General features: G+C 46.8%; 1 protein-coding gene across 1 annotated transcript; it reads left to right on the top strand.

Moving 5' to 3' along the window:
- The first annotated feature begins 4,574 nt into the window (after window positions 1-4,574).
- On the top strand, window positions 4,575-11,138 carry Il12a (interleukin 12A). Its single transcript, NM_001281367.1, has 7 exons — window positions 4,575-4,699; window positions 5,096-5,229; window positions 7,166-7,279; window positions 7,785-7,826; window positions 7,901-7,942; window positions 8,033-8,176; window positions 10,518-11,138. Exons 1-7 carry the CDS (start codon window positions 4,684-4,686, stop codon window positions 10,674-10,676), a joined length of 651 nt encoding a protein of 216 aa, NP_001268296.1. The 5' UTR covers window positions 4,575-4,683; the 3' UTR covers window positions 10,677-11,138.
- Window positions 11,139-14,043: the final 2,905 nt, after the last annotated feature.

Genomic DNA, 14,043 nt, shown 5'->3' with positions numbered 1-14,043 from the left:
ATTGGTTATTTTTGTAAAACTGTGAACAAAATATTTGAGGGAAAGGATTTAAGGGAAGAAAGACAGATCTATTTTGGCTGGTTGCAGGACACTCAGTCCGTGGCCAGCGACTCTGTGTTTCTGGGATCATTATAAGGCAGAATGTCACGGTGACAGGACCATGCGATTGACAAACATGAAGCAAGAAAAAGACAGAGAAAGAGTCAGATGAGACATAACCCCAAGGATATTCCAACCCCCACCTCCAGTGACCAGCTGCCTCTGGTGGGCTCAGTCTTCCACTCACTCAAGATTAAGTCAGAACTCCCATGACCCAGCTGTCTCGGAAGCATCACTACAGACATATTCAAGGTGGACTGCACCAATCCCCTAGCCATTTCTTAATCCAACCAGGCAGACAATCAAAATTAATAATCTCAAGTATAATAACAACTTCTGTTGTTATCATCTCCATCTACCAGAGCCCTGTAATACTGAGAATATTAGGAATCGTATTTTTTAAAAGGACATAGGCATTTTTGAAGTTTCAACTTTGGAACTTCGAGCATATTCCACATTGAAAGTTACATGGGTTGAGAGAGTGTCTCAGGGCTTACCTGGGCTCTATCCCACCATCTCCCCCAGACACTTCTGTTTTTAACTTGTAGGGGGACTATTCTTCCATAAAAACAGCTAGAAGAATCAATTTCCTCTTTTTTTTCCTTCTATTCCAATGACGAGCTGTCTGTGTAGCCCAGGCCTTGAAAAGCCAATATCCCTGAAAAGTGGGACTCTCACTGAAAGGCCCAATGTGATGGCGTTCTCTATTGAGGTGTTTTCCGATTCATAGAAAATGGCTGCCAGCGGGAAAGAGTCCAACTTGGGTGTGCTCAGTGAAGAAACAAAAGGTTGCAATTCAGAGTCACCAAGTTAACCAGGGCTTCAGACAACAAAATCCTGAGGGAGGCTGTAATGAGGAGACTCACCCATAGAAAGAGCTGCCCTCTGCTCCCGTGTATCCCCCAGTAGTAAGCAGAGTTAGGCAAGCGTTCGACAGACAGAACAAAAAGTGGCTAAGGAACTATGCGAAAGTAACCATGGTCCTGTGGAGATGCGCAAATGCACACAGGGTGCTGCGCCCACGAGAGAGAGGGCGCCCACTGCCTTCAGTGGGAACCCTGGGGCTGCACTCCAGAAAGAACAAATACATCGAGAGTAGCCTTCAGAGATGAAGCCTCAAGGCAGGGTGATCCCTGAGGATTACTAGCCGTGGAGAGACAGGGTCAAGAGAAGAAATGTACACTAGGATCAGACACAAGCATCCAGATATTGGAGTGATCAGATTCAGAATATAGTGACTGAACACGATATAGAAAGTGGATGACAAGAAGGAGGATTGCATCAAGGAATAAAATCTACATAATTTTCAAAGCCAAGTAGAAGTTCTGATACCAAAAAGAAAGACAGTAACTGAACTTAGCCTTCAACAAGTGAGTCTGACAATCGTTGAAACATAAGTGAAGAGAGTATTAGTGACCTATGAGACTGAACGGGCAGGAAATATGGAGATGGAAACACCCAGACCCCAGTTCCTGGAAACAAATAGGAAATTCCAAAAAGCATCATAAAACCCATAGGACATTTCAAGAGCTTGGTTATCGATGTATCTGGTTAGGATCCTAGAATGTTCTAGATCAAAACCTAAAATGAGATCAAGTCAAAAACAACAGGCATTGTTTGAAGAGCTAATTAGTAGCTAAGCACTTTCCAAGGCAGATTTAATCAAGCTATAGATTCACGGAGAGAAAACTCAACCTGGAATGCCAGCTGAGAGCCTCAACTTCCCCAGCCAATTTCTACTGACTGTTTGTAAGGCCCTGATTTCATCTGCTCTCAACCAGGCTACTCCAGTCCTCTCTGCCAGGTGGTATAAATTCCTGAGTTGATGATATCCTCCTATCTCCTTCCTGTCTCTACTGTCACTTGCTATTTATTCTATTTTTGCTTGCTATAACTTAATAAACTCACTCAGGACTGAAACTATGGCTGTCATGTATAATCTTCTGAACACTTGAAAACAGTGACTTACTCGACAATGGATGGTGGTCCCAGCACCACCCACAAAATTGCCTGTACTTAGCAAATACTCTGCCACTGAGATATATTACCAGCCCTCTTTAAAAAGGATGTTTCCAGTTTGGAGACGGGCTCTCATTTAATTGCTCGGGGTGGCCTGCCACTCTGTAACCAGGCAGGCCTTGAACTTCATACCTCAGCCTCAGAAGCAGCTGGAATCCTGTACCCCAGTTCAGCTTATACCAAATTACGTTAAAACTGTGGTCTTGTCTTCTCATTTCCAGCATTAAAATCTCTCATTTGTTTTTTTTTCCTTACAGCATTTGCCTACATCTCCAGTACAGTGCTAAATACTATGTATTAGCACTAGTGAACAATACATACGTGTGTGTGCACGTGTGTGTGTGTGTGTAATAATATAGATGAAAGTTTTGACAACGTTATGCACAGAAAAGGAACCCATGGAGTGTTCATCCTCGAGTGGGGCCTTGTATCACAGCCTTCACCGCAAACCTTAGGGACCACTGAGGAAGACAGAGTAGAAAACTGTAAATGGCAGAGGCCAGGGCAGACTGAGGAGAAGCAGAGGCTTCCAGACACTACAGGACTACCACACCTAGGGACTCATAGGAACTGTGTTGCCTGCCTGATCACCCAGTCAGTGTTCCAACATGGAGCGGGCAGGGGCTCGTGAGCCCCACCCTAGCTGAGCGGCTGTTAACAGTTGATGTCTTTCTTCTTCAGGAGGGAGATTCACGTGCTTTGTCGTTTTTTTAAGGCCTCTGGTTAGTTGACTATGCTCCCCTTGGATGGCCACACACTTGTGAGTGTATAAACAGCACAAATTAAATTCAGTGGGTTATTTTTAAAAAATAAGTTAGGGCAGGATCATTGGAAGGGAGGGGAGGGGAGGCGGTGGACCTAGACGTTAAAAGCAGGCGTGGGGTGAGTAGGATCAAAATACATTGCATGCGTGCATGGATTCTATAGGAATGTTTTAAAGTCGTACTTAAAACATGTGGGTCGGGAACTGTATCTGCTGGCCAGGAGCCCACACTGAGCAGAGACTCTGGGCCCATCCGAGTAGCGGAAACCACTCTTTTGTAAGAGCTGTGCCTTCTGGGAAAGGAACAGCTCGGTTCTGATGAACTTGACTTCACTCCAGTTTCAAGCGTTATCAACTTGATCTTAACCTTCTAGACACAGGCACAGCTTCGCATAGACTATTATGACCACTGGTTCTGACCATCCATTCATTGTCCCTTTCCCCAGTTCACAGCCACAGGGGCCTTGCAGGTCAGAGCTGCTATGGCTTCCTTCTTGTTGGCCTTGTTTCCCCTTTCCAGCAGACACCCCCGCTGAGCACTCACAGCATGGCAGCTGACACTCCAGGTCTCAGTGGACCTCACAAGGAAGAAGCAGCCATTCTCTCCTGAGCTCCCAACAGCTTCTTCTTGAGGTGGTTGCCTCTACAGGAGGGGGCTCTGAGGGCAGCCAGACACATGACTGGCTTCCAAGTCGATGGCCAAGCAGGCCTGCCTCTCTCTGCACACCCAGTGAGACTGACCTGGGGTAGAAATGAGTGAAGTCCCAGGGACCTCCTACCCAAAGCTCCAAAATACAGCCTGTCCTTGCAAGCTCCAAACTCTCACAGCCCTGCAGTAGGAATTGGGACAGCTCCCAGTCCACCTATGTGTCATCAGGCTTTAGCCTGTCACCCTGCTGGGAACCCTTCTGCTCACCTTTGTTCTCTATCTTGAATGGGGCCATGAAGTGGTCCTACCCTGCCGTCTACTCCCTTGGATCAGAGTTGGGCCCTTGGTGTCAGCCCCTACATTGCTGCTGAAGAGATCTTCCCATCATGCAAGTCCAAGGGTATCTCTCCGCTAAAACTCTAGAAAGGCTAAGGATGTCATCCCCAACCTCTGAAATGACCCGATAAGTCACAGATAACAATGTCCCTGTTCCTTTCTCCCCTCTGCCTCCCTACTGCGTTAATCCCTGTTTCCAGAATGCCTCCCTGCAGAGCCCGGAGGCTGCAGAAGCCTTTGCTGCGTCTGAGAGCGATGGGCTTCCTCTCTTGGGGCCCTTTCTCCCAGGACGCTGTGCAGCCAGAACTGCCAGAACTGAGTCCTAAGCGGTGTTTGTCACTTTTTACGTTTAAGGCAGGACACATTCGCAAAGCAAATCGAGTCAGACTCAAGGTCCACGTCTGAGACAAAAAGTGGGTGACGCTTGTTTCTTCGGGGGGCGTGGCAGCGGGGGCATGTTGGCTAAGGGGGCAGCGAGGAGGGACAGACCTGCTGCAGAACAAGATGGGCGACTCGCCTCGCCGGCCGATTTCGCTTTCGCTCTGAGTGCGGTGGGTGGGGTGGGCGGCGGGCCGGTCCCGGAACCTCGCAGACGGGCACTCCGAGAGTTAATCCGAAAGCGCCACCCGCCCCCTGGGGACGCTCGACGCACGTGTCCTTGAGAAGCTCGTGTAGAGACAGAGAGAGAAAGCAAGAGACACCGTCCTGGGAAAGTCCTACTGGGTCTCCAGACAATTATAAAAATGTGTCCCCCAGGGTCAGTGTTGCAACAGCCTCACGTCCAGCATCCAGCTGCTCCGCTCAGTGCTCGCCCAGCATGAGTCCGTCGCGCTGTAAGTAACCAGGGTGGCAGGATCGGGAAGGTGGCCTGGGAAAGGGCGGGCAGAGCTGTGGAGCCGCTAAGGGAGACCAGAGTGCTGCAGTCAGTATTTGAAGGCCAGAGGAAGGAAGACAGGAAGGTGGAAGGTTTTGCTAGATCTCCGCTGGACCTGGCATGGTCTCTTCGTTATAGAACAGCCCGCGCCCATTATGTCCATTTCACAGAAGAAAACTAAGGCAGAGTTTTGGAGCTAGATGAAAACGCAGATCTCATCCAGTCCCCAAACAAGATTTGAGGAGTATTGCCCTGTCTGTCAGCCCCAAGAAAGGGGTTGAAACATGGGTGGAAGGAGGTCAGAACCAGGCTGGCAGGCTCAACCCACCTCACCCTCGCCCCATTTCCCTTCCAGGCCTCCTCTTTTGGGCCATCCTTGTCCTCCTAATCCAACTCAGCTTGGCCAGGGCCACACCCGTCTCCAGACCTGCCCAGTGTCTTGACCGCTCCCAAAACCTGCTGAGGACCACCAACCACGTGCTGGAGAAGGTGAGTTTCTTCTGTCCTATGGCTGTGAAGCTCCTCTGTGGGAAGGGCTTTTACCCATCTGGTATCTTCTGGGAGCCCACAGTTCACGGGTAGCTGGCAGGAGAGGTGCAGGAAACTTCAAACCTCCCAGACAGTATCCAGAGGAAACCGTGTCTCCAGAGAAAGAAAGGATGATAGTAAATTATAATGGCATCAGTTGGGGCTGTGTCTACCCAGAGGAAAACGGCTCCTCACTGTGCCCCTCCCAGCCTGCCTGGGTGTATGCCATCGGGACAGCCGCCCCCTGCATCTGCTCAACAGCAGGTTGAGCGGGCAGGCAGTCACTAGGTGCAATCTCTGTGCTTCACAAGCTATAAGGATGAATCAGACTGTCTCTCCGATGCTCACCAATGTCCTCAGGGAGGACTGAAACATCAGGTGTCCTGTCCAACCTTCATTTTTGTAGGGCAAGTGTGATCCAGTCTAATTTCTAGCTCTGTTCCTTTTTCTCAGGTTTCATATTTGAATGCTAATATGTTGTAAAATTGCCACCGTTTTCTCTCCCTTTACTGCAAAGCGACAGCAAATGATAATGTTCAAGATATCCTGGAGCTGCCAGGGCTGTGACTCGGTGGTAGAGTTCTCATTTAATTATGAATGAGGACCTGTGCCCCAACCCAAACAGGACATTCAGCCATAAGAGCATAGGAACAGGAGGGAGGCATAGAGGGAGGCAGGGAGGGGGGAGGGAGGGAGGCAGGGAGATTCCTTCCTTCTTTCTGGTGTATTTTGAAATCTTTCTTGAGAACCTTCTAGCTTGTTACCTTATCTCAAGATAAGCTCCATTCCACAAGGTCTTCTTGGAGAACTCCTTCCTTCCCTTCTCATCTTTCATGATGTGCTGCCAATTGTTCCTCAGTGCCCAAACAATCTTAATTATGTGGGGGCTCCCAGGCAGAGAGGGCTCAAGTAGTTAAGAGTGCTGACTGCTCTTCCAGAGGACCTGAGTTCAATTCCCAGCATTACCATGGTGGCTCACAACCATCTGTAACTCTGGTCCTAGGGAATCTGTCATTTTCTGGCCTCCATGGGCATGATGACCACACGGTACACAGATGTACATGCAGGCAGAACCCTTGAGCACATGAAAATTTTAAATTAAGGAAAAATCCTAAGGGAGGGATACCTGCAGAGATGAGTGGCTTTTTTCCTAAGGTGAGGTTTGATATGGAGGCATTGGAGGAGCTCTAAGGAGAAACCCACTCTGCTACTCCAGACAACTTCGCTGAAGATCACGACATTGAAGAATTCAGTTTTGTCTTAGTTTGGGTTACTACTGCTACCAGGCTGAACTTGGAATCCAGTAGGGCATATCACTGTCCCTTCTTTGTCACATTCCTAGTGCCAGAGTTGAATGGGAAAATCACCTCAGCCTTCAGTCAGAAAGCAGTTGACTTCTTAATAAGTTGTGTAATTCTGTTCATTGATGTTTCCCAACACACCATGGGGAAATGACAGTCCCTGTGTACTGTAAATTAAAGCTCAACTAGTCTTTAGGGCTTGCAAGCTGTGACTCTGACAATTGCTTTAGAAGTTATACTTGAAAAAGATATTCATACAGCACAGCTGCTTGGCAAAAGGAAAACAATGGATTCACCAGAAGCAAGCGTCACAGTACGGTGCTGAGGCCGACCAGCACAGCCTGCTGCAGTGTTCGCTTGGTGTAAAAAACATCCTGCTGGTGAACAGCCTAGGCAAAGGGGGAGAGGGGAGGGAGAGAATGTCGGTGGCCTGTTTCTTCTCATCGTATGAAGAGTATGAATTTCCTACAGGTCAAAGAGACGAAGGTTCGGGGTGGCCAGTTCCGGTCCTGTTGCTACCCTTGGGTGTCAACCTCAGAGGGAGCAAGTTATCTTACTGAGAGTATCACCTCAGCTTCTCTTTATGGCTTTCACAGGTCAGACAAATTCTGAAACATTATCCCTGCACTGCAGAAGACATTGATCATGAAGACATCACAGGAGACAAAACCAGCACACTGAAGGCCTGTTTACCACTGGAACTAGTCAAGGTATAGAGTTCTTTCCCCCAGAAATCATGCAACACAATTAAGAATTGTGTGCCAAATGTAAGCTGTCTCCAGACATTTACATGTAGCTACCAAAAGTGAGCTTTTTGAAAAAAAAACACAACAATATGAATACTTCAACAAGCTGAAGGATGTACTCAATAACTACGAGCTGGATGTGGTGGTTCCACAGGCAGCCTCAATGCCAGGGTAGGCAGAGACAGGAGGATGCCCAGGACTCATTTGCCAGCTAGTCTATCTGAATCAGTGAGTTTCAGGTTCATTGAAAGACCCCATAAGGTGGAGAAGTGACAGAGAAAGATGCCAGAGATGGTCCTCTGGCTTCCATTGCATATACTCGTACACACTCATGCACACATGAATTCCTACACAGTCGCACAAAGTCCCTGCAATGGTGAATTTTGGTATGCTTCTTAGTGTAGTGAAAAGTTAGTTTGAGATAAAATATCAGAAAGAATTAACATCCTCGGTGTATGGTCTCTCCTAGAATGAGAGTTGTCTGGCTTCTACAGAGACTGCTTCCCTAACAGTAAGTAAGCAAGCAAGAGGTTCCTTCCCCTTGGGCAATTCGTGGTATTGATGCCAGCTCATTCTTTCCTCCAGAGAGGGAGCTGCCTGCCCCCCAGAAAGACTTCTTTGATGATGGTAAGACTCACTGCCTCCCTCAACTGCAGCAGCGGGATGTAGCTCTAAACCATCTCAATGGCTTCTTCTCCATGTTTTCCCTTCACCTAGACCTTGTGCCTTAGTAGCATCTATGAGGACTTGAAGATGTACCGGACAGAGTTCAAGGCCATCAATGCAGAGCTTTTGGATCATAATCAGAAGCAGGTAGTTCTGGACGAGCCCATGCTGACAGCCATGGAGGAGCTGATGCAGGTAAGGTGTCCTTCTTTGGTCGGGAGAAACCCGAAGCCACCCTCACCCCCACAGCCTAGAGGAGATCCTCTACAGTCAGGGCAAAGACAAGCAGCCTTTTACTTGTTGGTCTCATGCTACACCCCAGACTCTTTGCAAACGGTTTTCCTTATGCGATCTCCACAACAAGCAAATAAGATCTGTACAAAGGAGGGCAGTGATGCTTATCTGAGATCACATAACCTGCAAGCAAGATCTAGGGTCCCCTGCAAAAAGGGTTGGTTTAAAAAATACTTCTTTCTCTTAAGGGTCCACAATTAGGACTGGAGAGACAGTCTAGTGATTAAGAGCTGTGCAACCATGGGGACTTGAGTTCAGCTGGGAGTACAGTTATGGTCTTGAACCGGCCCATAACCTCAGACAGTGGACACAGGAGGATTGCTGAGGTTTTTGTGCTGCAAGTCTAGCCATGAAAACTCCAGGTTGAGGGAAAGACCCTGCCTTAAAGGAATAAGATGGAGAATAGCATAGGACCCCCTTCTCTGGCTTCTGCATGCTGTAGGCACAGATCATATATCTGCTATGTGTGCACATGAGTGTGCGTGCCTGTAATACATAAACATACATGTACACATGCCTTTTTTAAAGACACTCAAAGTGCTGCACACATACCCAAATATTACTAGTGAAAACAAGAGGGTCTGGTGTCCAGTTATAGACTTGAACAAAATGAGAAGTCATCTATTGTTTAGGGAAATCAGCAGTGGTACCCATTCCTGGGAACTTGCTGTAGATGGTTGCACAAACCTCAGAATACACACAGAAGAGAGCTGGGTGCCTTGGTAACTAAGGCATGAGATGAAAACATGTTCAAAGGTCACTGTCTGAAAAGCAACCGATCTCTTTTTCATTTCTTATATACTGTCTTGGTTCTGGCTTCTAGGTCTTTGATAAAACACCATGTCCAAAAATAAGTTGGGGAGGAAAGGGTTTAGCTCATCTTGTAGCTTGTAGGGAGTCCATCATCCAGGGAAATCAAGGCAGGAACCTGCAGGCAGGAACTGATGCTGAGGGTTTGGAGGAGCCCTGGGCACTGGCTTGCTCTGCCTGCCTTCTTATAGTACCAGTACCCAGGGCCACCACTAGGGTGAGCTGGGCCCTCTCACATCAATCACCAATCAAGAATGACCACAGGTTTGCCCACAGGACAGTCTGATGATGTTTTCCTCAGTTGATGTTCTCCTCTTCCAAAATGATTCTAGCTTGTGTCAAGTTAACATCAACTACCCAGTACAATATACATTGCCAGATTCTGGTTTGAAAGACAGCGACATTAATACAGGCGTCAAACACTCCACCATACAGAGAATTGTAATTGGTATTGCATGTACAAGAGCTGAAGTCGGGTGATTTGGGCAAGAGAAAGAGGGCTACCAGGGACAACTGTAAGTCAGAGTTAACGCCTATGCCTGTTTGTAAAATGGGGTGACTTCAGACACCCTCCCTCTCTCTTGGGATTTTGTGAGGAGCAAGCAAGAATAGCAAGCTTCATATAAATATAAGTTCTTATTCTATGTCATCAAATCAGAAGGGGGCTGGGAATGTAGCTCAGCGGCACAGTGTTCATCTGCCTCGTCAAAGGAACAAATGGGAAACATGCCACTGGTTTGTTTATCTATCCCAAACAGATCTGTTACTGAGAGAGAGCTCTAGTCAGTAGACTCCCCTCAGCTCCTTCTTCTCAACGGACTCGGATTCTTTCTTTTTATTATTAATTCTTAAATTATTTAACTTTTTACTCATGTTACTCCCAGCTCCCTCTCCCTCCCCTCCTCCTCTGTCCCCCATCCCCCAATCCTCAACTCTATCCCCCTCTGCTCCCCAGGGGGGATTTTCAAAGTCCCAGGCCCTTCCCCATGTGTCCAGGCGGAGAGAGCATCTCCCAAAGTCCATCCGTATGCCAGGGATAAATACTGATTCACTATGCGAGGTCCCACAGATTGCCGAGGCCTCCTCTCTGACACCCAGGCTGGGGATGTGGGGTCTAGATCAGTCCCAAGCTGACCTCTTAGTCACCAAGGACTGGGACTCTGACCTCCTGTAAGACAAGCCCTAATTTTGACTTTTCTGAGTCATTTAGGGGTCATTTCGGAGTTTATTACAGACAGGTGTGCTTACAAGGAAGCACCTCTTCCCTCTGCTCCTGCAGGAACATCTCACCCGGGTAGATGCAGGGTGGGTCTAAGAGCGTCAGAGGGGCTAGGTTGCAGGCGCTGGATGATGCATTGACTGCATCCCTGTTTGCAGACGAATGTCTTCATTTTGACATTGTATATATGTTATGCTTGGTGTTTCTTTTTAGGCTCTGAATCTCAACGGCGAGACTCTGCCCCAGGGGCCTTCCCTGGCAGAAGCGGATCCCTACAAAGTGAAAATGAAGCTCTGCATTCTACTGCAGGCTTTCAGCATCCGTGCTGTGACAATCCACAGAGTGATGAGCTACCTGAACTCCTCCTCCTGAAAAGCTCAAGCCCCTCCCTCCCGCTCAGTGCCCTTTTTTCAAAAAATATGAACCAATGGCATTTTAACAAGAGGTGGGCTAAGAAGCAGGAAGTCTTGGCCCCATTCTCCTAGCCTACCCTAGCCCCCTACCTCGTCACAGTCCCCTCGGTCACGTCTCCTGTATTTACTGCACATGTTGCTGTTTGCAAGTTTTCATGGAAATCTTAAGGAGAGAAAATGTCCTCCCTGAATGAGTCAGCAGCAGAGCAAGAACTGATAAGCTATTATTTTTGTACCAAAGTGTTTGTGAAAACACTCATCACCACTTATTTAAAAATATTTATTGTTATATTTTATATTCATGAAAGTATATGAGCTTATTTATATTTATTTATGTTCTATTTATTATAATATTTCCTGTCAAATGAGTCTGAAACATTCAATTATTATGTGATTCTAATAAAGTGATGCGAGCATTTCACACATGTTCTTGAAGCATTTATTTGTTTGTTTATTTATTTATTTTTTATTATTTAAACAGAATCTCACTGTGCAGACCAGGCTGGCCTCCAACTCACAGAGATCAGACAGCTTCTGAATGCTGGGTCCAAACCTGTGTACCACTACACCTAGCTAATTGGAGTATTTAAATGTTTCAAGATACATTGCAGGAAAACTGTCTTAGTGCTCTCTATTGCTTTGATAAGCACCATGACCAAAATCACCGTGCGGGGAGGGGCTAGTTCATCTTACAGCTAACAGTCCATCGCTGAGGGAAGTCAGAGCAGGGACCTGGAGGCAGGAACTGGTCCAGAGAGGATGGAGGAATGCTACTGACTGACCGGCTCTGTGAGGCTTGCTCAGCCTACTTTCTTATACAACCCAAGAGCACCAGCCCAGGTCTATCACTGCCCACAATATACTGGGCCCTCCTCCATCAATCACTAATTAAGAACCCACACACACAGACTTGCCTACAGGCCAATCAGATGGAGACAGTTTCCCAATTGGGCTCCCCTCTTCCTAGATGCCACTAGTTTGTGTCAAGTCCACAAAAAACTAACTAGCACAAAAATCCTGATGAAATTTGAGCACAACGACCTCACAAAAATGGCCACAATAGGGCTGGAACAATGACTCTGTGAGTAAAGTGTTCATCTCACACGTGTGACAACTGGGTTTCAGATGCCCAACACTCAGGTAAATGCTGTGGGGCCGTGACAATCCACCTGTAATCCCAGTGCTTAGACACAGGAACATCAGGGCAAGCTGGCTGGCTTGACTAGCCAAACTGATAAACCATAGGAATGAGGGACAGACTATGCCTCAATATATAGGGTGGAGAGTAATCGAGGAAGACACCCATGCCATCTGCACACATCTGAGCACATTCCACACACACATACAACAGACATCTGCACACATCTGAGCACATTACACATACAACAGACATCTGCACTCATCTGAGCACATTACACATACAACAGACATCTGCACACATCTGAGCACATTACACATACAACAGACATCTGCACACATCTGAGCACATTACACACACATACAACAGACATCTGCACACATCTGAGCACATTCCACATACAACAGACATCTGCACACATCTGAGCACATTACACACACATACAACAGACATCTGCACACATCTGAGCACATTCCACACACACATACAACAGACATCTGCACACATCTGAGCACATTACACATACAACAGACATCTGCACACATCTGAGCACATTCCACATACAACAGACATCTGCACTCATCTGAGCACATTCCACATACAACAGACATCTGCACACATCTGAGCACATTCCACACACACATACAACAGACATCTGCACACATCTGAGCACATTCCACAAACACATACAACAGACATCTGCACTCATCTGAGCACATTCCACAAACACATACAACAGACGTCTGCACACATCTGAGCACATTCCACACACACATACAACAGACATCTGCACACATCTGAGCACATTCCACATACAACAGACATCTGCACACATCTGAGCACATTACACACACACATACAACAGACATCTGCACACATCTGAGCACATTCCACAAACACATACAACAGACATCTGCACACATCTGAGCACATTACACATACAACAGACATCTGCACACATCTGAGCACATTACACACACACATACAACAGACATCTGCACACATCTGAGCACATTCCACACACACATACAACAGACATCTGCACACATCTGAGCACATTACACATACACATACAACAGACATCTGCACACATCTGAGCACATTCCACACACACATACAACAGACATCTGCACACATCTGAGCACATTACACATACAACAGACATCTGCACACATCTGAGCACATTACACATACAACAGACATCTGCACACATCTGAGCACATTACACACACATACAACAGACATCTGCACACATCTGAGCACATTACACATACAACAGACATCTGCACACATCTGAGCACATTACACACACACATACAACAGACATCTGCACACATCTGAGCACATTCCACACACATACAACAGACATCTGCACACATCTGAGCACATTACACACACATACAACAGACATCTGCACACATCTGAGCACATTCACACACACATACAACAGACATCTGCACACATCTGAGCACATTACACATACAACAGACATCTGCACACATCTGAGCACATTACACATACAACAGACATCTGCACACATCTGAGCACATTCCACATACAACAGACATCTGCACACATCTGAGCACATTCCACACACACATACAACAGACGTCTGCACACATCTGAGCACATTCCACACACACATACAACAGACATCTGCACACATCTGAGCACATTCCACATACAACAGACATCTGCACACATCTGAGCACATTACACACACACATACAACAGACATCTGTACACATCTGAGCACATTCCACACACACATACAACAGACATCTGCACACATCTGAGCACATTACACATACAACAGACATCTGCACACATCTGAGCACATTCCACACACACATACAACAGACATCTGCACACATCTGAGCACATTCCACATACAACAGACATCTGCACACATCTGAGCACATTCCACATACAACAGACATCTGCACACATCTGAGCACATTACACATACAACAGACATCTGCACACATCTGAGCACATTCCACATACACATACAACAGACATCTGCACACATCTGAGCACATTACACATACAACAGACATCTGCACACATCTGAGCACATTACACATACAACAGACATCTGCACACATCTGAGCACATTACACACACACATACAACAGACATCTGCACACATCTGAGCACATTACACATACAACAGACATCTGCACAC

This window comes from Mesocricetus auratus, unplaced genomic scaffold (assembly GCF_017639785.1).
Source record: "Mesocricetus auratus isolate SY011 unplaced genomic scaffold, BCM_Maur_2.0 Super-Scaffold_100009, whole genome shotgun sequence".
NCBI classification, from domain to species: Eukaryota; Metazoa; Chordata; class Mammalia; order Rodentia; family Cricetidae; genus Mesocricetus; species Mesocricetus auratus.
This window is presented reverse-complemented; position numbering and strand designations above follow the sequence as displayed.

What these genes read in the sequence shown, in the direction of transcription:
- Il12a (NM_001281367.1), top strand. An exon ending in CCAACCACGTGCTGGAGAAG is followed by an intron (nt 5,230 to 7,165) that starts GTGAGTTTCTTC and finishes TGGCTTTCACAG; the next exon opens with GTCAGACAAATTCTGAAACA. An exon ending in TACCACTGGAACTAGTCAAG is followed by an intron (nt 7,280 to 7,784) that starts GTATAGAGTTCT and finishes GGTCTCTCCTAG; the next exon opens with AATGAGAGTTGTCTGGCTTC.